Source organism: Heteronotia binoei, chromosome 21 (assembly GCF_032191835.1).
Source record: "Heteronotia binoei isolate CCM8104 ecotype False Entrance Well chromosome 21, APGP_CSIRO_Hbin_v1, whole genome shotgun sequence".
In the NCBI taxonomy this organism is placed as follows: domain Eukaryota; kingdom Metazoa; phylum Chordata; class Lepidosauria; order Squamata; family Gekkonidae; genus Heteronotia; species Heteronotia binoei.
Window position 1 is genome coordinate 186,178,666 of NC_083243.1, and position 22,743 is coordinate 186,201,408.

General features: G+C 40.4%; 1 protein-coding gene across 1 annotated transcript in view; it reads left to right on the forward strand.

Annotated features, from left to right (window-relative positions):
- Positions 1-22,743, forward strand: part of PTPN4 (protein tyrosine phosphatase non-receptor type 4) — a 228,114-nt gene that overhangs the window by 146,071 nt on the left and 59,300 nt on the right. Inside the window, exons 10-14 of the mRNA XM_060262449.1 lie at positions 7,149-7,212; positions 8,597-8,769; positions 10,704-10,772; positions 15,314-15,448; positions 17,576-17,734. Of these exons, the coding sequence (XP_060118432.1) occupies positions 7,149-7,212; positions 8,597-8,769; positions 10,704-10,772; positions 15,314-15,448; positions 17,576-17,734 (600 nt within the window). The remainder of the gene's footprint in view (positions 1-7,148; positions 7,213-8,596; positions 8,770-10,703; positions 10,773-15,313; positions 15,449-17,575; positions 17,735-22,743) is intronic.

Below are 22,743 nucleotides of genomic sequence, written 5' to 3' on the forward strand. Positions count from 1 at the left end.
AACGATCTTTGGATTCTATTGATCTCTTGAAAAGAAAACTAGAACAATTTAGTGAAGTGGTTGGCTTGAAAATCGGCTATCAAAAAACAAAAATTTTACCGAAAAATATGACAAAAGACCAAATAAATGCACTGCAAGAAAAATGAGGTTTCACTTTTGAAAAGAGTGTTAAATATCTGGTCATATATTTATCGAATAAGTGCAGCAACTTGAAGGCTGATAATTATGATAAACTGCTTAAGGAAGTAAAAAGGGATCTTGAAGCCCGGAAAGAACTAAATGTATCTCTAATAGGAAGAATTGCAACAATTAAGATGAATATTTTACCAATACTACTTTTCCTATTTCAAACCATTCCAATTTTGTTACCAAAGCCTTTTTTTCCCAAGAACTAAATAAAATAACTTCAGCATTTATCTGGCAAAACAAAAAAACCAAGAATAAAGCTGAAAGCATTGCAAGACTCCAAAGAGAGAGCCGGGTTTCCTTTACCTGATTGGCAAACATAATATAAAGCCTGTGTACTGACTTGGTTGAGAGAATGGATGTTACTGAAAGATAAGAGACTTTCGTTATTGGAAGGCCATGACCTTACTGTGGGATGGCATGCTTATCTGTGGTACTAAAAAATAGGCCATTGCAATTTTAAAAACCATTTATTGAGAAACTCCCTCTACACAACATGGGCATGGCTGAAACCGCAAATATATCAGAAGATTCCAAAGTGGATCCCACCAGTGGAAGCTTTTGTTCAACCAACTTTATTATCTCAAGATATGATATTAAGATATGAAGAACTTTTGAAAGATAATGATGATTTAAAATCTAATGAGGAGCTTAAATCACAGAATGTGATTCTGGATTGGTGGTTAAGGCTACAAATCGACTCTAGATATGTTAAAGACAAATCTGTTGGTTTTCTACTAAATGGGTTTGATAAAATAAGACATGGTGCACATGAGAAATTGATTAAGAAAATATATTCCTTACTGCTGCAAATGAAGATGCAAGATGAAATTGTAAAAGATTTTATGATTAAATGGGCTCAGAATATAGGCTATAATATTGATATTGATACTTGGAAGCTCTATTGAAATTTAACATAAAAGTGACTAGTTTGGTTACTTTAAAAGAAAAATTGTATAAAATGTTTTATAGATGGTATATGACTCCTGAAAATCATCTAAGATGTATACCCATGTTTCCAATAGGTGTTGGAAATGTACTTGTCAGATGGGAACGATTTATCATTTGTGGTGCTCCTGTGATATTGTGAAAAAATACTGTGAAATGGTTCATGAACTATTGCAAAAGATATTGAAAATCCAAGTTCAATTTAAGGCAGAATTGTTTTTACTGAATATTTTCCCTAAAGAAATAAGACACTTGATGGCATATACCACTGCAGCAAGGATTTTAATTGCTAAAAATTGTAAGCACTCAGAAATGCCAAAAAAAGCAAGAACTGCTTGAAAAAAATACTAGAAACAGCAGAACTGGATTCACTTTCGTCTTTATTGAAAGTTGGTAGTATACAAGATACAAAAAAGCTTTGGAATCCTTTTTATACATGGTTTACTACACAGATATAATCCTATTTGTTATATGTAACTTTAGTAGAAAGAAGCTCTGTATTTTGACTGACGTATATTAAACTTAAGATGTTGATTATAGATCATAAGTACATATGCTTTAAGATTTATAGTCAGAGCTTTTTTTGTAGAAAAAGCCCAGCAGGGTCTCATTGCATATTAGACCAAACCCACTGATGCCAAGCCAGCCGGAACTGCGTTCCTGTGCATTCCTGCTTAAAAAAAAAAGCCCTATTTACACTCATTGTTCTTATTTGTATTCTATATAATAATATAATAATAATAATTTATTTATATCCCTCCCTCCCCGCCGAAGCAGGCTCAGGGTGGCTAACAACATTTCATACAATACATTATACAATGGATATTAAAACAACATTAATCTTAAGAACATTCTATTTATAAATTAAAATCGACATTTCCGGTGCTATTCTATCAGCGAATATGATGGCAAGTCACTTTGAGCAAGTCCTTCGATCAATCAATCGGCAAAGGCCATCTTAAAAAAGATGGTCTTGCAGGCCCTGCGGAACTGTTCAAGGCTCCGCAGGGCCCGCACTTCTTCCGGGAGCTGGTTCCAGAGGTGTGGTGCCGCAATAGAGAAAGCCCGTGCGCGAGTGTTTTGGAGCCTTGCCTCCTTTGGCCCGGGGATAGTCAGCTGGTTCTTCCCCGCTGACCTCAGTGCTCTCTGGGGTTCATATGGGGAGATACGGTCCCTTAGGTAAACAGATCCTCGGCCATATTCTGACTTGGCTGATGTATTTTTTTATATGTATATAATGCAGAAATGTAACAGGATATTCTTTTTCCCTTCCCTTCCATTTCACCTTCCCCCTCTGCTATTATGGAAACTAATAAAATTATTTAAACAATATACCCTCAAATTCTAGTATTTGGGAAGAGGGAGAAAAATAGTGTGTTTCATGCATAATTTTATAAATTATTTTATATTCCCTTTTCGTAATCCTGTTTCTGAACTGACATTCCAGACTTTTAAGCCTTTCTTCATAGGGAAGGTGCTTTAACCCTCTAATATTTTGGTTGCCTTCTTCTGTATTTTTTCCAGTTCTACAATGCCTTTTTGACCAGAACTGTGCACAGTATTCCAAATGAAGCTGCGCAGGGGCATTACAATATTGGCTGCTTTATTCTCAATCCCTTTCCTAAAAACCCCAACGTAGAGTTTGCCTTTTTCATCACTGCAGCATACTAGGTTGACACTTTCATTGAACTACACTTTCTCTCTTTCCCTCTCAGTCTCAGCAAGTTCAGATCCCATTAGACTGTACTTGAAGTTGGGATTTTTGGTCCCAGTGTGCATCACCTTACACTTACCAATATTGAACTTCGTTTGCCACATTGTCACCCGCTCACCCAATTGGTGGAGGTCTCTTGGAGCTCTTCAAAGTCATATAAAAACCTTATAGGGCCCAAATGAAGCCTCATAAAATCATCAAAGTCATGAGTGCACAGAAAAGAACTATATATGACTTGAACGTATGAAGCTGCCTTATACTGAATCAGACCCTCGGTCCATCAAAGTCAGTATTGTCTTCTCAGACTGGCAGCGTCTCTCCAGGGTCTCAAGCTGAGGTTTTTCACACCTATTTGCCTGGACCCTTTTTTTGGAGATGCCGGGGATTGAACCTGGAACCTTCTGCTTCCCAAGCAGATGCTCTACCACTGGGCCACCGTCCCTCCCTCCCTTGACGCGTTTTAGCCTGCAGATACATACTAATGTTACAACACTGGCCCTGATAAAGGAATTTTACTTGTACTTTTAGGACTTAAACTGGAAGGTATATATTGGCAATATTATTAATTCCAGTATATGAAATTGTTGCTGACATAAGGCCAACAGATTTTTTTGTGTCATTCCTTTCCAGACAGGGACTTTGTTATATGTCGTAATTTGTACTATTTGACCTCTGAAGAAGGTCTCTACAGGCCAAGAAATGTGTCGGGTCATACATGGTTCTTTTTTTGTGCATTTGTTACTTTGATTTGTTAAGGCTTCATTTGGGCCTTGTACAATGTTTTTATATGGTTTTTGTAATAAACACATTCACTTTTGTTTAATAACGATGTTTTTAATTTTGGCCCCTTACTAGAACTCTAAACTTCCTTTGCAGGTTTTTGCTTTGTTGGTTTAGTCCCCCCCCCCCCCCCTAATCTTTTGGTTGCTCTTCACAGTCAGCCTTGGTTTTCACCATCCTGAATAATTTTGTGTCATCTGCAAACGTGGCCCCACTATGCTGCTCACTCCCAGTTCAAGATCATTGATAAATAAATTAATACATTGATAAATAAATTAATCTGGCCATAACACTGATCCTTAAGAACATAAGAGAAGCCGTGTTGGATCAGGTCAATGGCCCATCCAGTCCAACACTCTGTGTCACACAGTGGCCAATATATGTGTGTGTGTGTATATGCATATATATATATACACACACACATATATGTATATATATACTGTGGCTAATAGCCACTGATGGACCTCTGCTCCATATTTTTATCTAATCTCCTCTTAAAGCTGGCTATGCTTATAGCTGCCACCACCTCCTGTGGCAGTGAATTCCACATGTTAATCACCCTTTGGGTGAAGAAGTACTTCCTTTTATCTGTTTTAACCTGACTGCTCAGCAATTTCATTGAATGCCCACGAGTTCTTGTATTGTGAGAAAGGGAGAATAGTACTTATTTCTCTACTTTCTCCATCCCATGCATAATCTTGTGAACCTCTATCATGTCACCCCAAGCGTTTTAACCTTTTTTCATAGGGAAAGCGTTCCAAACCTTTAATCATTCTAGTTGCCCTTTTCTGCACTTTTTCCAGTGCTATAATATCCTTTTTGAGGTCCAGTGACCAGAATTCTACACAGTATTCCAAATGAGACCGCACCATGGATTTATACAGGGGCATTATGATACTGGCTGATTTGTTTTTAATTCCCTTCCTAATAATTCCCATCATGGCGTTGGCCTTTTTTATTGCAATCACACACTGTCTTGACATTTTCAGTGAGTTATCTACCACGACCCTAAGATCTCTCTCTTGGTCAGTCTCTGCCAGTTCACACCCCATCAACTTGTATTTGTAGCTGGGATTCTTGGCCCCAATGTGCATTACTTTGCACTTGGCCACATTGAATCTCATCTGCCACGTTGACACCCACTCACCCAGCCTCAACAGATCGCTTTGGAGTTCCTCACAATCCTCTCTGGTTCTCGCCACCCTGAACAATTTAGTGTCATCTGCAAACTTGGCCACTTCACTGCTCACTCCCAACTCCAGATCATTAATGAACAAGTTAAAGAGCATGGGACCCAGTAATGAGCCCTGCGGCACCCCACTGCTTACCGTCCTCCACTGCGAAGACTGCCCATTTATACTCACTCTCTGCTTCCTATTTATTAACCAGTTTTTGATCCACAAGAGGACCTGTCCTTTTACTCCATGACTCTCGGGCTTACTAAGGAGCCAATGATGAGGAATCCTTGTGGGACTCCACTACTTAATTCCCTCCATTGTGAGAACTGTCCATTGATTCCTACTCTTTGCTTCCTGTCATTTGAACAGTTTTTAATCCATAGGAGAACCCTGCGACTGCCAAGTTTACTCAGAAAAAAGAGACATGGGTTCAAAAAACTCTCCTGTCATATTCTGCTATGTCTTCTCTTCTAGTCTTAGTCTAGCCACGCTTGTAGAATTCCCAGATGAATCAAAATTGATAGGTTTTTTTCTGTACAGGAGTGCACCCCCTCCTCCCCCCCAAAATCCTATGTATTATGAGTTTTTCCCCTTGGTTCCTGCTGTTTTTCCCCTCCCTCTTGTATATTCTTGGCAGCATGTGTGTTGGGACGGTGCAACACGGGGCGTCTTGATCTGTGAGCTGCTGCTGTTTACATGTACCTGATGCTGTACCATGCTTGTCTGTTGTTGCATTGTGCTAGCATAGCTGGATTATTGTTGTCTGTCACAATGTCACTAGTCATTTCAGTTGTAATTGTGCCGCTAGCAAGCAGCTGTATTGTGCTGGGCAAAGGGGCCTTGCTTGCGATTTTATCCAGCTCACAAACGATATTGAGATAAGTGAATACCATAAGATGGTTTTTGCATGGCTAAAATAAGCTGACCACATTGGAACCAACCTGGTGCCGGTTTCATGGCGTGTTTATTTAGTTATTTCCCACCTTTCTTCATGGTTCAAGGCAGTTTACAGGCCGTATAAACCTGTTGTTTTTCATTTTTATGAAGCAAATATGCTGGTTGTTTCTCTCTGAGAAGGAAAAAATAAATCCCTTTGTGTTGATACATGAAAGTTTACCACAATTCTGCAACCTTCATCCAAGACTGAACTTTAGTTGTTCTCATTTGTACCGGAGTTGAAAGATCCTAAGCCTGACATATTTTATCCTGTTTCTTCCAAAGAGCTCTGGGAAGCAAACATGGTTCCTCCCCTCCTCCCTCATACCCTTGTAACACCCTGATTCTGAGAGCGTTAATGAGCTTCATAGCTGAGTGGGTATTTGAACCTTACCTTCCCAGTCCTTATCCAGCACTATTCACTATACCATACTGGCTCTTCATAGGAACTGTAGTTCAGTAACAGTTAGACTTTACTGTTAGATATCTGTATTGATGCCTCCCCACTAGGGTTGCCAATCCCCAGGTGGGGGCAGGGGATCCCCCAGTTTGGAGGCCCTCCCCCCGCTTCAGGGTTGTCAGAAAGCGGGGGGAGGGGAGGGAAATGTCTGCTGGGAACTCTGTTATTCCCTATGGAGATTTATTCCCATAGAAAATCATGGAGAATTGATCTGCGGGTATCTGGGGCTGTGGGGGGCTGTTTTTTGGGGTAGAGGCACCAAATTTTCATTATAGCATCTAGTGCCTCTCCCCAAAATACCCCCCAAGTTTCAAAAAGATTGAACCAAGGAGTCCAATTCTATGAGCCCCAAAAGAAGGTGCCCCTATCCTTCATTATTTCCTATGGAAGGAAGGCATTGAAAAGGTGTATCGTCCCTTTAAATGTGAGGGCCAGAACTCCCTTTGGAGTTCAATTATGCTTGTCACAGCCTTGATCTTGGCTCCACCCCTAATGTCTCCTGGCTCCACCCCCAAAATCCCCAGATATTTCTTGAATTGGACTTGGCAACCCTACTCCCCACCCTAATGCTGAACTGCATTTCATTCTGGAAGGTTCTCCTTAGGAAGCACAAGGAACTGAAGTGTGGAAGGGGCTGGGAAAGCCCCCATGGATAACGCTTTGGATAACAGTCCTTAGGATAAGATAAATCTGTTGGAATAATAGCTTCCTGTGACAGATTAGCTAGCCCTAGATAATCTTCTCTGGGTTTTCAGAGGAAGCTTTGAGGCAGAGGTACTACAAGAACAGAATTTAACAGTCTCTGGTGAGATTGGGATGATGAGTTAGCACATACTGTTTCTGGTTGCTAAATGTATACATCACAAGCTGTCCAGATATTTTTACATGTGTAGAGATTATACATATAAAGCAACGTTACAGCATTCTGATTTTAATTTTCACTCAGGTTGAAGATTGTAAAAATTTCCTTTAAATGCAAGCAGTTTTTTATTCAACTTAGAAAAGAATTGGTGAGTACCCATCTTAATCATCTGCCGTTTTGCTGTGAAGCTGCAGAATGCCTTGCTGTCATGAGTGGCTGTTGCCGTGCAGTTGACGTGTCGTCACATGGACGGAAATCCTATTTTTGCCATTATGTTATAATTCTTTAAATCTCTGTCGAGTGTATGTGGCAGTTTGAATTATGCTTAATTGTTAGAGGACGTTGGCTCGCACTTACGGAATGTCTGAGAAATGTGCTTATGAATCTGTAGGTGAAAAGCATGCTTCAGTCTATTCAGTATATGTGCTGTCTCCTTACAGGGAACCTTGTAGTTCTTATGCAGCTGTAGAAAAAAATAAGAATCACTAAACACTTTTCTAGTCTTGATTTTTGTTTCAAAAGAAGAGGGTGCGGCAGACGGGAGCTAGGGCCTTCTCGGTGGCAGCGCCAGAATTGTGGAATACTCTCCCAGAGGCCATAAGGGCCCTGCGGGATCTTTCCACTTTCCGCAGGGCCCGTAAGACCGAACTGTTTCGACAGGCCTTTGAGATCTAACCTAATTTGGGAGAGAGCTGCCATTCTACACCATTACAGAGTACCATGATCACCATTTACATTTATATTTATGTTAAATTATATCCTAGTGATACAGCACCAAAAATGCAATGGAATGTTTTAATGGCTAAGTGTTTTAAATAATTTTAAATTGTAGTTTTATTGGCTAAATTGTAAAAATGTATGTAAAAATGCCGCCCTGAGTCCGCTTGCGGAGAGGGCGGGATAGAAATTTAAAGTAATAAATAAATAATAAATAACATTTATATCTATTGCCGATCTTAGGTCATAGCGTACAAGGAATCGTTTCGTTAACTGCACCAGTTATTTGCAGGTGTACAATCATCATTTTTAAAGCAGTCCTTTTCGACATGTAATTGTCCAGATTGTGCACATGGGATTGCAAAATTGTATGTAACTTGTGGGGAAACTGTAATATTGGAGAGGAAGATACTACACTGTATGTAAAGCTCACGCACCATTATATGGTGGGAAGACAGATTTAGCAAGTGCTCTAGATTAATGAACTGTTTGCCTTGAAAAACCCCGAGTCCCTGAATCCTCTGTAACATAACTGGAGGTTATTTAAGGCAAGTGCTCTTTTAAATAGGCTAATATGAAAAAAAATATTCTCCAAAGGTATGTCCCTTTATCGCTCTTCTCATTTAAGTACATTCTTATAAAAACAAATACGCAAAAAAAAATCTTAGCAGGAATTTTTTCCCCCTTGACGTATTCACTGAGAGTCCTTTTGCACTATTTAACAAGAGGAGTTAACTTTTTGTAGCAGCCTCGAGTACGTTTCGTGAGCAGGAGACTAATATTATGAAATAAAATTTAAAACTTTTTTCTCGTAGCATGAATCTAGAGAAACGTTACTGGGATTCAACATGGTGAATTATCGAGCGTGTAAGAATCTATGGAAAGCTTGTGTGGAACATCACACTTTCTTCCGGTTAGACAGACCACTGCCACCTCAGAAGAACTTCTTTGCACATTATTTTACTTTGGGCTCAAAGTTCCGGTACTGGTAAGTTTGGGCTTGTATGGTATATTGATGTTACACAAGAAGAAGTTACTATCATAATAGCAAATATATATATTAAAAAAGTAAAGGTGCAACCACCAGTCGTTTCCAACTCTGGGGTGACATTACATTGCAATGTTTTCACAGCAGATTTTTTGCGGGGTGGTTTGCCATTGCCTTCCCCAGTCATCTACACTTCCCCCCCAGCAAGCTGGGTACTCATTTTACCGACCTCAGAAGGATTAAAGGCTGAGTGAATCTTATTTATTTATTTATTTATTTATTACATTCAATTTATATCCCGCCCTCTCCGCAAGCGGACTCAGGGCGGCTCACGACATCATACAATACAATCAGTCCAATAAAACATATAAAACCATAATTTACTTATTTCAGTTTTAAAACCATTCTATGGCGCTGCTTCTTGAGCCGGCTACCCGAACCCAGCTTCCGCCGGGATCAAACTCAGGTCATGAGCAGAGAATTTGGACTGCAGTACTGCAGCTTTACCAGTCTGCGCCACGGGGCTCTTAACGGCAAATATAGACTGCTCCAAATTGACCATTGTTGAAATAGCTTGGTGAGATCAAGTATGCATCAATTTTTGAAAATTCCATGTTCCAAACTTGCGTTAGAAGTTGTTTGGAAGATACTGTAGGGGAAGAAATGTTAAGTTCAAGTTCAGAAGACTTTTTTACAGAGCACTTCATCAGTGCTCAAATTGAAAACTTGGTTATTTCTTTACCAGTGCTGTTCAAAGAATGTGTACATTTCTTTTGTTTTATTGTTCATTTTTTGAGTGTCTGATAAGACCAAGATGGAGTCTGTGATGCTGCAAAAGTTGTGTTAAAGTTCAAGGATGAATTCTATGGATTCCGCAGGCTCCATTCAGTTCCAGGCACACACCATGCCTGGGGTGGTGGTGGGGGGGCATTTAGATGGCATGTCTTGGCCTATATATTTTGATTCTATTTGTGTGGTGGTGGTGGTAAAGAAGACAGCAAAAGGTGATGGGAGACCATGGCTTGTTTTCTACCACACTGTGCAGCAGTTTGAAGCTTCCTCCAGCCTAAGGAGACTTCTGTCACAAGCTGGGAGAAAGCTCAAGTTGTAGTTTGCTAGTAAAGTTAAATGCTATTATACTTGGGTCACGGTTAACCCCTCCCATGTGTATTTTGAACATTTCAGATTTTTCTGCAAACTTGGGGGGGGGGGGTCACCCATGTTTGCAGAAAAATCTGTTTCGTGCAAGTCTGGCCCATTTCCATGGATTTAGGTTTCTTCAGATAAGGGGGCCACTTGGAAAATAGTATAAAGATAAAGCAAAAAAATCTAAAATTGAACAACTGTGCTCTTCTGCAGCCATCATGGTACAATAATAATAATAATAATAATAATAATTTTTATAATAATATAACCTTAAGTTAGTTCTAGTAAGAATTTTTGGCAGCTATTACATTGATTTTGAAAGGACAACGGATATATTTCACTTAGGTTACTAAATACTAATAATATTAGTGCCATACCTGTTGAGATCTCTTGAGATCTTTGGATAGCATTGGCGATGTCGCTCACTGATTATGTACGGTAATTTTAACTGATTATTTATTGTACAGAAATCTTTTTGATTGTTTTATGCTTTATGTTCTACACCAATTTGGTGTCGTGGTGAAGTGTCCCAGACTCTTACCTGGGAGAACTGGATTTGATTCCCCGCTCCTCCACTTGCAGCTGCTGGAATGGCCTTGTTAATATTTGCCTGTCACAGTGGCCTTGTCATACCTAGCATTCAGTCTGTTTGGAGTCAAGAAAAGGTCATTGTAAATTTTACTGTTAGGCTTGGGTGACTTAGAGTTGCTTGTATTAACAAAAGGAGGTATCCCCCTCAATCTGTTCTCATGGCATCCACAGATCGTAATTTGTTAATTTCCTTTCAGTGGAAGAACGGAAGTTCAGTCTGTGCAGTATGGTAAAGAAAAGGCAAATAAGGACAGGGTATTTGCCAGGTAAGCAATTTAAATTGATTTATAGGTAATGTTTATTATACAATGATCCTTGCAGGTTTTTAAAATTTATTTAGGTCTCTCCCTGTACTCTGTCAGCACTGTTCTAATGTATTGAGATCTTATTTTCATATTACCCTGTAAGAGAGGCGGGAAAAAAAGAAATTGCTTCCTCAGCAGTGTTTGAATGAGTCTTTTGCTTGTTTTTTTTTATTGAGAAACACTTAATTTTATCAGTCATCTTTATGTGAAATGCAACACTAGATGCAACACTAGCGTCAGTTAATATTTGCAAATGTCAGCTTATCAGATCCTAGAAGAAGGTATTCCAGGCATGCGTGTTGCAAATAGAAGTCAGATGCCTGGCTCAATTATATGTGCCTCTACATTTACATGTTTTATTAAACATTCACATATATAAGTTGGGTGCATACAAATCTTTTAAAGAAATAAAATGTAGGGAACCCAGTCTTAGTTCATTATATTGTTTACTTTATTGGAGAGCAGAGGACAGATTTGTGATATTAAGCTGCTTCGCTGTTTTCACCTTGAACATTTTCATCTCGTTTGAGATGTTGTTTTCTGCCTTGTTTCTGAATTTGGAATGTTCCAGTAGGAGGCAGTCAGTTTTGTTTCTCTCAACCAAGAAGGAGTTTTGCCACTCTTACACACATGTGACAAATCCCATCCATTCTGTTGGTTGCAGTGAGTAGATTCACACCTCATTTGATTTGCTTCTATGATCTTTTTATAGCCAAGAACCACTGGTGCAGAAAATGGGGTGGGTATGTTTATTCACTGGGAACAGCAAAAGAGAAGAAGGCTGGTCATTTGAAATGAATGTAGGCCTTTGATTAGCGACAGCAGGGAACCATTTACCCTTCAGCTCAGATTCTTCTTATAAACTCTTGAGAAAATAACCATTTGTGTAGCCTAGCGAGATGCAGGGCTCGCTACTACAAACGCATCCGGTGCCCCTTGGGGCTGGGGCCTCTCACACTTTTCCAGAATGCCCCTCTTATTTAGTTGCCTTGGGTGCCCAGGTAAGGTATCTCACCTGCCACTTACCTTCCCTACATCCTTGGCTTTTCTTTTGATCCTAGTGGATTTGGCTCCCATTGCTTAATTCCCACCAGTAGCATTTCAGATAAATATTTATATTCTACTCTTTGATATGAAATATCAGAACACTTTACACGAGAAAATAAAAATTAACTTCAGCTGTGACCAGTCATAAATCCTTTGATAGTGATAAAAATAGGGCCTCAGCAGGACTGTAGCATCCAAGTAGGCTGGTTTTGGTGAAGATTCACCTGCGGTGGTCTTAAATTGTTCAGGGCTTTAAGACAGCCGTCATGGTCGATGCTGGTTCAGGAATTTCGCTGCCACTTTTGGATCAGATCGTTATAAGGGATAGAGCTCGATGTTATCAGCATATTGATGCTACTGTAGTCCAGGTTCCAGCCATTTGTATAGAAGATTAAGTACCCTTGCTGAGTCCATGGGGCAGAGGGCAGTGCAACAATCTCCTAATACCACCTTTTGGGTTTTGTTCTTCAGGGAAAATTGGAACCACTAGGATATGATACACTTAATGCTATCACATCAATCTAAATGAAACCGTAGATGACGATATCAAATACTGTTGGTAGGTGCAGAAGAGCCAACAGGGATGCTCCGTATCCGCCTCCTACCGCTAATGCAATCAGAGTGCCTTGCGCACCAAAAGCAGATGGAAAGTCTAACTTGCTAGGACTCAAAATAATTACTTTAATAAAGAGAGTTGTGAGTCAGCCACACTACAGGTCACCTTGCCTGATAAAAGAGGTGTGAGAAACTATTATTATTAAAATTATCAGGATTTTTAAGGACGGCCTTTTTAGTAACAGTCACACTGCTGCTCTTTGAGAAAACCATTAGCAATCTCAGCTTTCCGGATCCTCAGATCCTCTCTGGCTGCTCTCTGGACAGGAATGGCAACGGATGAATATTCAGCAACACATCCCCCCCCCATTTTTGTTCACATTCTCAGGGTTCACAAACTGAAACATAACCATCACAACAGAAGTGGTAGCTCTGGAATTAGCAGGAAAACAGAGTATGTAACATGATGCCTAAACCAGAGCTGATATGAGCGATTTTATATTGAATGTTTAAACATAAGATTGTTTGCTGATGTTTAGCAAAAAGTGATGTATCCAGAACTTCGCTGTCTCATTCTAAACATTAATATAGTATAAGATGCAACCACTCAGTGGTTATCTGGATAATGTTGAGTAAGAATTATTGTGTTGCCACCATAACTTCCACAAAATAAGCTGTAAAATGGCCTTTACTCTGCAGTCAAATTTGTCCTTAGGGTTTTGCTATTTTTGCAGTAGCAGTCATCCCTGACAAACTTATTTCCCCAACCCCCCCCCCCCCAGCTCCTCAATAAACCTAGGTGAATTAACAGTCAGTAAGTAAGGGCATTTAGGATTCTATTTGTCAAGTACCTGGACCATTTGCTCATTCTAGAAGTCAGCCAGTTTGCTTCCAGGACCAGTTCAATGGAGCCAACACCCAAAGACAAGAAATCATCCAAATCTGGTTCTCCTATCCCTCTGGAGAGTCTGCAAGTACTATCAACCATAAAAGGATCCAACAGTGAAAACAGAAAAGTCCAAAAGTTTAAACAGCTTTTCTAACCCAGCATGGCATTTCTTTGTTTCAATGTTTATTCTGAGCGGTGTCCTTGGAAAATCATTTTACAGTTTAATGAAACACAATATACAGATAAGATTAAATTCCTGCAGTGCTTCGAATTGTGATTAGAAAATGTAAGCAAAGAAATGTTACTACTCTTCATATGGCCACCTGTTGAAGGCAGAAAATATAGAACTGCGGCGCTGGAAATGGCTTTCTGCAATGTGTGCACTGTTTCTTTGAAATTTCCACAAAGAACAGGAAGTTTTGGTAACAGGTCTCGAATAGGTGGGGCTGTGAGGTTAAAACAGCTAATTCTCAAATGCTAAAATGTGGTTTGACAGTTGTACTTCTGCTGTGTATTTATCAAGTGATGAGGGATACTACTCCAGATCTGACTTTCTGCTGAGTGAATTATGGTGAGCATTCCTCGGAGTTAAATTCCTAGGAGGAAAAAGGCACAATTTCCTTCAACCTCCATAAAACTGGGAGCGTGTGAGTTTACTTTTTCTTAGGATTTGACAAATGCTGCGAGCAGCATTAATTCTTTGAAAGGGGACAGGTTGAAGATGTGCAGCAGAAATAGTTATTGTTTATAGCCAAAGGCCATCACAATAGAAAATTAAGAACTTAATGATTGAAAAAGAAAGACTAAAAGCAACATAAAAAGAAATCACAAGATGTGTACACTCTTAGCATTGGAGAATTAATTCTTGCATAACGGTAGACATAGTTGCTGGATTATTATTGGAATTTATGAAGCCAAATATTCAATTATATGACTCGGGAACTGTATAAAGTCTATGAAAAATTGCTCCTTTTCTGGCAAATATATAAGCTCATTGGAGTCATGACAAATTTTCTTGTTTCTTACCATCGTTTTTGCTAGTTTAACAAGAACTCTTGCAAATGCATGTGCCAGTTGTGCTTGTTTGTACATGGGATTATTTTTTTCTGTTTTGTGAAATAATTGCGTTAATGCCTACAGAGGTTTGGCTCTGTTTAACATATTCTAAACCTGGCAAATCCTGACATACATACATTTTCATGCTTACACCTCTTTTGATAGTGGATCCTCTTGTACCCTGTGCTGCCGTAGGCTTCCCTGGAATGTTCATGCTCCTTTTCTGATAAAGGCTGTGGTTTACTGCAGCTGTTGGTTTAATTGTTGTCCTGATTCATAAGTATAGACTAGTACCTCAGTACATGCGGCGTACAAATGTGTATAAGGAAACTAGACATCTGTTTCTCATAAGGAAAGTAACTTTAGCACTGGAGTGGAGAAGCACCAAGGAAAGAGGACAGCTTGTCCTCCTGGCTGCTTCTCCTCATTGTATCCGAGGTTCTAGACAACAACAACAACAAATTTTATTTGTATCCCGCCCTCCCCGCCGGAGCAGGCTCAGGGCGGCTAACAACATGGTTCAAAGTTAAATTATACAAGTAAATAAAACTACATTAAACATTATCAGCATTTAATTAAAATCTGGTTAAGCTTTAAAATTAGACGTATCATATCTACAGCTGTGGAACAATGCAAGACAAGACAATTAGGATATCTAGTCAACTGTTTTTCAATAGTAAAGCTACAATTTAATTTTTCTTTTTTCATCCGTACAGTGTTCTTTATAAAAATGCATTCATCCCTGCAATTACCCAAGCAAAAAAATATTTTATGTATTCTACAGCCTTCTGAAAACAAGGAAAATCTGCCTGAAATAATTTTTGGAAATAATGGGTGCACATTTTAACAGTTCCTGCATGCTGGAAGATTAATTCTGTTTTCTTTTATATCCTCACAATTATTGAGGAATTCCAGAGATCGTACTGATAGTTTTGAACAAATATTTCTGTTTTAGGTCCCCTAGTAAACCTCTGGCTCGCAAATTGATAAGTGAGATGGACTGGGAGGTTGTCAGCAGGAATTCATTGTCTGATGACAGGTTAGAAACTCAAAGCTTACCATCACGCTCTCCACCTGGAACCCCTAATCAGTAAGTATAACTGAAGAGTTCCATGGCAGCCTTTTGGAAGGGTACTAAGCTTTGAAATTTCCATAATAAACAGACAAACAAAAAATATCTTGGAGGCTTGCAAAGTATTGTGCCGAGAATTCTGATTGGCAACACCTTTTTTCATCAGCGGTGTGAAGTTCATGAACATTTGGCGACATAAGAACATAAGAAAAACCATGTTGGATCAGACCAATAGCTTATCCAGTCTAACACTATGTGTCACACAGTAGCCAAAAAACCAGGTGCCATCAGGAGGTCCACTAGTGGCACTAGAAGCCCTCCCACTGTTGCCCCCCCCAAGCACCAAGAATATAGAGCATCACTGCCCCAGACAGAGAGTTCCATCAATATGCTGTGTCTAATAGCCACTTATGGACCTCTGCCCCATATGTTTACCTAGTCCCCTTTTGAAGCTGGCTATGCTGGCAGCTGCCACCACTTCCTGTGGCAGTGAATTCCATGTGTTAATCACCCTTTGGGTGAAGAAGGACTTCCTTTTATCAGTTCTAACCCGACTGCTCAGCAATTTTATTAAGAACATAAGTGAAGCCATGTTGGATCAGGCCAATGGCCCATCCAGTCCAACACTCTGTGTCACACAGTGGCAAAAATTTTTATATATATACACACACACTGTGGCTAATAGCCACTGATGGACCTCTGCTCCATATTTTTATCTAAACCCCTCTTGAAGGTGGCTATGCTTGTGGCCACTATCACCTCCTGTGGCAGTGAATTCCACATGTTAATCACCCTTTGGGTGAAGAAGTACTTCCTTTTATCCATTTTAACCTGTCTGCTCAGCAATTTCATCGAATGCCCACGAGTTCTTGTATTGTGAGAACGGGAGAAAAGTACTTCTTTCTCTACTTTCTCCATCCCATGCATTATCTTGTAAACCTCTATCATGTCACCCCGCAGTCGACGTTTCTCCAAGCTAAAGAGTCCCAAGCGTTTCAACCTTTCTTCATAGGGAAAGTGTTCCAGCCCTTTAATCATTCTAGTTGCCCTTTTCTGGACTTTCTCCAATGCTATAATATCCTTTTTGAGGTGCGGCGACCAGAACTGCACACAGTACTCCAAATGAGACTGCACCATCGATTTATACAGGGGCATTATGATACTGGCTGATTTGTTTTCAATTCCCTGCCTAATAATTCCCAGCATGGCGTATTGAATGTTCACAAGTTCTCATATTGTGAGAAAGGGAGAAAAGTACTGTATGACCTTTGTGAACATGACATTTTGGGTTGGCCTAGGGAAGAAAGGGTGTTGCATGCAGTTGCAGCAACTAAGGAAGGGCAAACCTTATATGATAATAAGATCAAATCAAGCATTATCCAAAATTCTTTTGTGGATTTGCTGTTTTATAGAGCCTTAATAGTCAAGTAACTGGTCTCCTGGTTTGACAAGGACTGAAAATGCTCCAGGAGGGATGGGCAGTTGAGTGTCAGTTAAAAGGGAAGAAAGGAGGCGGGAACAATTTTCTCAGGCCTCTGACAAAAACTTTGGAGGGGGGGATTATTTTTTAGTAGAGGGTCATTTTGAAAGTTTACACCCTGCAATTTATTGCAGGCCCCAAACCGCATAGATACCATTCTAAAATCTCAGAAGTTATATAAACATACACAATCAAGTCCGCTAATATTAATCCATAGGAAACTTCTACAATAAATAATACAAAATACTCAGTTTTAGAGTCAATTGAGTATATTGTAATAGACTTGTCTTTGGACTATTGTACTGTATGCAGACTACTGAATGCCTGTTACTTCTGATTCCTGGCTTTTGCTGCAGATTTCTTTTGCCTTATTTACAGCTGCTACAGCACCAACCCTAAATCAGACTTTTCCCTGCAGCCGCTGTGGCCGGACCTGCCTGTCCCATATTGGTCTTGTCAGCCACCAGCGAGCCTGCAGCAAACGTGGACTATTGCACCCTTCTTAAATCTTCGTTCGCGAAGCCAAGCCGAGATTTACAGAGATTAAAAGACAACTTGGACCGTTTATATATAGTTGCATAATCTAAATATGAGCTGAGTTCAGGTCTCTGCACAGAAACCAAATGTGAAATGTTATTAATATCTTTTTTTGTTTTCCTGTTTAGTCGCAACTATGCATTTACTCAGGAAGGAAATCGGCTACGGCCGTCTTCGGTTGGACATCTGGTGGACCATGTGGTCCATGCTTCTCCAAGTGAGGTTTTTGCAAATCACCGATCTCCTTCTTCCACGCAGGCAAACAGCATCATTCTGGAATCATCACCGTAAGTGTTGTTTTTATCACGTTTTGTTTTAGAGCAAGGCAGGAGTCCAATCTTAATTGCTTCCATGTTCATCTCAGTTCATTGCCAGAGCTAATGTTTGCATTCAGTGTTTTATAGTGAGAAATTTTGTATTTCACTGGTTAAAAATGAGCTGCGAACCACCTAACATTGACAATTCTAATAAATTCAAAATGCTCGTTCAGCCATTCCAAGAATCTGTATATAATTAGTAATGTGTGACCACCGTCTGCAGATACCTACATCTGGTGGTTCAGAGTCACAGGAACACTTAATAGACTAGGCACTAAGTTTGCAGAAAAATCTTAAATGAAAAAAAAATAGAGGAATTTAAATCCTCCCCCGAACAGCAATTGCATTCTCTGTGCATGCGCAGAGTACACAGGGCGCCACTCCAGCTAAACAACAGTGGAAGGCATCAGCTGTTTCAGGCTGACAGCAGATGTCAGTGACTGTTCCAGGCTCAGCACTGGTGAAAGCTGGCAGCTGCTATGGGCCTGGGTTCAATCGAGGAAAACTCTGAAGCAGAGGAGGTGAATGCAGCCGCCGCTCCAGGCCTGGATGTGATGGAGATGGATGACTGCTGCTCTACGGCATGGCAGTAGAGGCCAGTGGTTGCTGCTCTGGGCATGACAGAGGCTGGCGACTTCTGCAGGCCCAGGTGTGGTGGAGGAAGAGGCCAGCAGCTGCTTCAGACCTGGGTGTGGTGGTAGTGAAAGCGAGCAGCAGCAGATGCTGGCAGCAGGGTTCTGTGGTAGGTGTGGGCACCGGGGCCTCCTCAGGCTCAGTGATGGGGGTGGTATGGGATTCTTCCCTCCCCCCATAAGTCTCCCCCCAACACTTGTATGAGTATAATGCTGGTCTACATTCGTAGTCATTAGAAGAAAATAACGTGTGTGAAGTCCTTTGGAATGTTTAAAGCACTGTATACATACTAAGTACCTGTTCAGAATTCAACCCCAATTAATTACTTAACTGCACTTATGGAATAGAACATTTCTACTTCCCTGTTCCCATGGTTGTGCTCTCTCTAGTTTGTGTCCCTTGTGGTCTGCAAAGGAAGTGGGGAAATAGCATGTGCAGAGGTGTATCTTGTGCTAACAGAAAGAACCTTAAGATTCAAACCTTTGTTTTTAAACCTGGTTGCCCACCGTAGGTCATAGTTCAATAATAAAGTGATTCAGTCTCAGCATTTTTAGTTAGAAAGGTCTTGTGTGCAATTTAGGCCCTCCACGGTGAAATTCTTGCGTGCTTTACGTGTTTTCATGGCCAGATCCTGCCCTTGATATAACTTTGTGTCAATAAATATTGAATGTTTCTGAGCAGTATCGTCTGTAAATATAGATAGTGAAGGAAAGATAGTGAAGGAATATCGTCTGTAAATATAGATAGTGACGGAAAGAGTAAAAAAGATGGATAGAAAAGAAAAACAGCCTGTGCTCAGCATAAAAAATGTATTACTTGAATCTGTCAAATATGAAACTATGTTAGTAAAGTTAGAAGACAGACTAGATATATATCATAGTGGGGTGTTTTTATTTGATTATGCAAACTACTGAATGCAGGAATACCGAGAGCTGTGTTGACTGCAAAATAGCCTGCTCTCACACCCATTGTCTAAGCATTCATAAGGATATGCAAAGCTGACTGGGTAACTATAAAGCAGGGAGATTATTGCCCAAGGCTTCAGTCCTAGTTCTCACAACTCATTATGGTGATGTATCACAGTATGCTATACTCACGACCATACAGTTATTTTAACTACTTCAAATGGTAGCTTATCGCTTCACGTAGTCTGTTTCACCAGCTATGTATAGAAATGTAATATACTTGGAGATTGATTATTCACAGTGCTATAACAAAAGTATGCTGGCCAGGAGACTAGGGTTGCCAAGTCCAATTCAAGAAATATCTGCGGACTTTGGGGGTGGAGCCAGGAGACTTTGGGGGTGGAGCCAGGAGACATTAGGGGTGGAGCCAAGATCAAGGCTGTGACAAGCATCATTGAACTCCAGAGGGAGTTCTGGCCATCACATTTAAAGGGACGGCACACCTTTTCAATGACTTCCTTCCATAAGAAATAATGGATAGGGGCACCTTCTTTGGGGGCTCATAGAATTGGACCCCCTGGTCCAATCGTTTTGAAACTTGGAGGGTATTTTGGGGAGAGGCACTAGATGCTATACTTAAAATTTGGTGCCTCTACCCCAAAAAACAGCCCCCCCCCAGAGCCCCAAAATACCCGCAGATCAATTCTCCATGATTTTCTATAGGAATAAATCTCCATAGGGAATAATAGAGTTCCCAGCAGACATTTCCCTCCCCTCCCCCTGCTTTTTGACGACCCTGAAGCGGGGGGGAGGGTCTCCAAACCAGGGGATCCCCTGCCCCCACCTGGGGATTGGCAACCCTACAGGAGACAGACATGCCACACATAAAGATAGAAATGATCTTTCCTAGTAATTCCCACTGCTTTCTAAAAATGTGCAGTAGGGTATGTTAGAAATATATAAAATTAGTTCAGTGTGTCATAGAAGTTATGGTAACTTTCAGGAAACAGAGAGTTAATAGTGGGTCGTGGAAAATCAGATGTTCCCTCAAGTCCTTGCATGGTGTCTGCTTGTCAGTGTAGCAAATAATCAATATGGCCCCATTTGTGGATACATCAATCTGGTGATAGAGACCATTAACAAACAAGACCTTTTTTTCTACAACCCTGAGAAGAACCCTGTGTTTGCCGAAAAATCTGAAATCTGTTGTTAATAATAATAACAACAACAACAACAACCCCCTCACAATAATAGCAATAGCACCTGTTGTTTTAAGAAAGGAGAATTTCAGGGAGCACTGCAGGATTTCTGGGCAACAGGAAAGGCTCAAGATGGCTACCCAGTCAAAGCTGGTAAATGGCACACTTGGCCAGTGCTGTCACCTACTTATAATAATAATAAATTTTATTTATATCCCGCCCTCCCCACCTCGGCAGGCTCAGGGCGGCTAACAACATTTTATAAAAACATACAGTGGTTAAAAGCCTTTAGATTTAACAATATAAAACATTAAACACTAAACTTAACAACATTAAAACCAATCCAATGAGTACAGTTATTCAGCAGTATAGGTCTTCAAACCGCATTGGCGGATCCTTAATTACCGATCTTCTTAGCAGTCCAAGTGTGCAAGCTTAAAAAGGGCGGTCTTGCAGGCCCTGCGGAACTGATCAAGGTTCCGCAGTGCCCGCACCTCCTTGGGGAGTTGGTTCCATAGGGTAGGGGCCGCGATTGAGAATGCCCGTGCCCTAGTATTCTGGTATTTAATCTCCTTCGGCCCAGGGATGGTCATTAGATTTTTCCCAACTGACCTCAGTGCTCTCTGGGGTTCATATGGGGAAAGACGGTCCCTCATCCAGTAGTAGGCCTTGGTCCAAGAGCACTGTGAAACTACAGACCTGCTCCTTCAAGGGAGATGCAGCCCCATCCAGAATGGTTGAAACCTTAAGTCCTGGGTTAGACCTTCCATTTTCCAGTAGCATTTTTCGGTGTGGTTTGGGGAAGGAGATACAAGAGAAAATGAAGTGAGCCCTATGTGGTTCCTCCTTGTTGAGATATCATGGCTAAGTGTAGTTTGTCACTAACCCAGGAATATATAAATATCTGGACTTGCGTAAGCAACAGAAGGAAGTCCATGGGCCAAAGAATATCCCATACTCACTAATGTAGTGCCACATCATGGCTTTACGTTATGTCCAAATGTAGCCAACCGCTCAATGATATCTACAGGTTTATTTGATTTTATCAAATTCTGAGATCGGCGTATAAATTGCCTTTGTCATCATATGGATAAATGAGTATGTGACTTACTCATGAGGCTTTAGCTCTGCATATTAAGTTCATGTGTTATAAATCTGGCATGTACTTAAAACTGGTAAAACCATGGCCTACTGATGAGTAAAGGTACTGACTAGCAACACTTTTAAAAATGAAATCTCTACATGTTTTGAGAGAACTAGTGGAACCAGCTCCCGGAAGAAGTGCGAGCCCTGCGGTGCCTTGACCAGTTCCGCAGGGCCTGCAAAACCACCCTTTTCAGGATGGCCTTTGCTGGCTGAGAGACTGCTGTGGGTGACTTCGCTATTATCATTTATAAATGGAATTAGCAACTGGAAATCTGTTAATTGGCATGTTTTAAAGTTAATGTGATTTTAAACCCTGTATAATTTTATGAAATGTTGTCAGCCGCCCTGAGCCCGCCTCGGCGGGGAGGGCGGGATAGAAATAAAATTTTATTATTATTATAGTGTAATATATTATACTGAGGCCTTTTCATCTCCTGTATTGTTTCTGATTTTTATAGTAAGGTGTAATTAAATTTATTTATTTATTTTATGATTTCTATCCCGCCCTTCCCACCAAGTGGCTCAGGGCGGCTTACAGCATAAAATCCCACATAAATCAAGTTTAGGTATTTAATACAGTTAAAATATGTAAAACATTTAACATTAAAACATTAAGAGCAACAAAAGTCTAATAAACCACACTTAGTTTCTTGTGCCGGTTAGTTATAAGCCAGCCGGAAGAGGGTTGTCTTACAGGACCTGCGGAACTGAGCAAGGTCCCACAGGGCCCTCACCTCCTCCGGCAGCTGGTTCCACCAGGAAGGGGCCATAACAGAGAAGGCCCTGTCCCTGGTAGATTTCAAGCGGGCTTCTTTTGGCCCAGGGATAACGAGGAGGTTTTGAGTTCCCGATCTCAGTACTCTCTGGGGAACATCTATTTTATAAGGGATTTTGTTTTATACTAGAATTTATTGCGGCATACCTCCTAGTTTCTAATTAAAAGTGACTTTAAGTTATATAAAGCATCATAGGAAAATATCACTTTAGCATTTTCTTTAAAGTGTCATGCCTGCAGTTTCCATGTTGTGTTTGTCACTGAACTGTACTGATCACCGTATGTACTATATACCACTCCATATGCCAAAATTTTACTGTT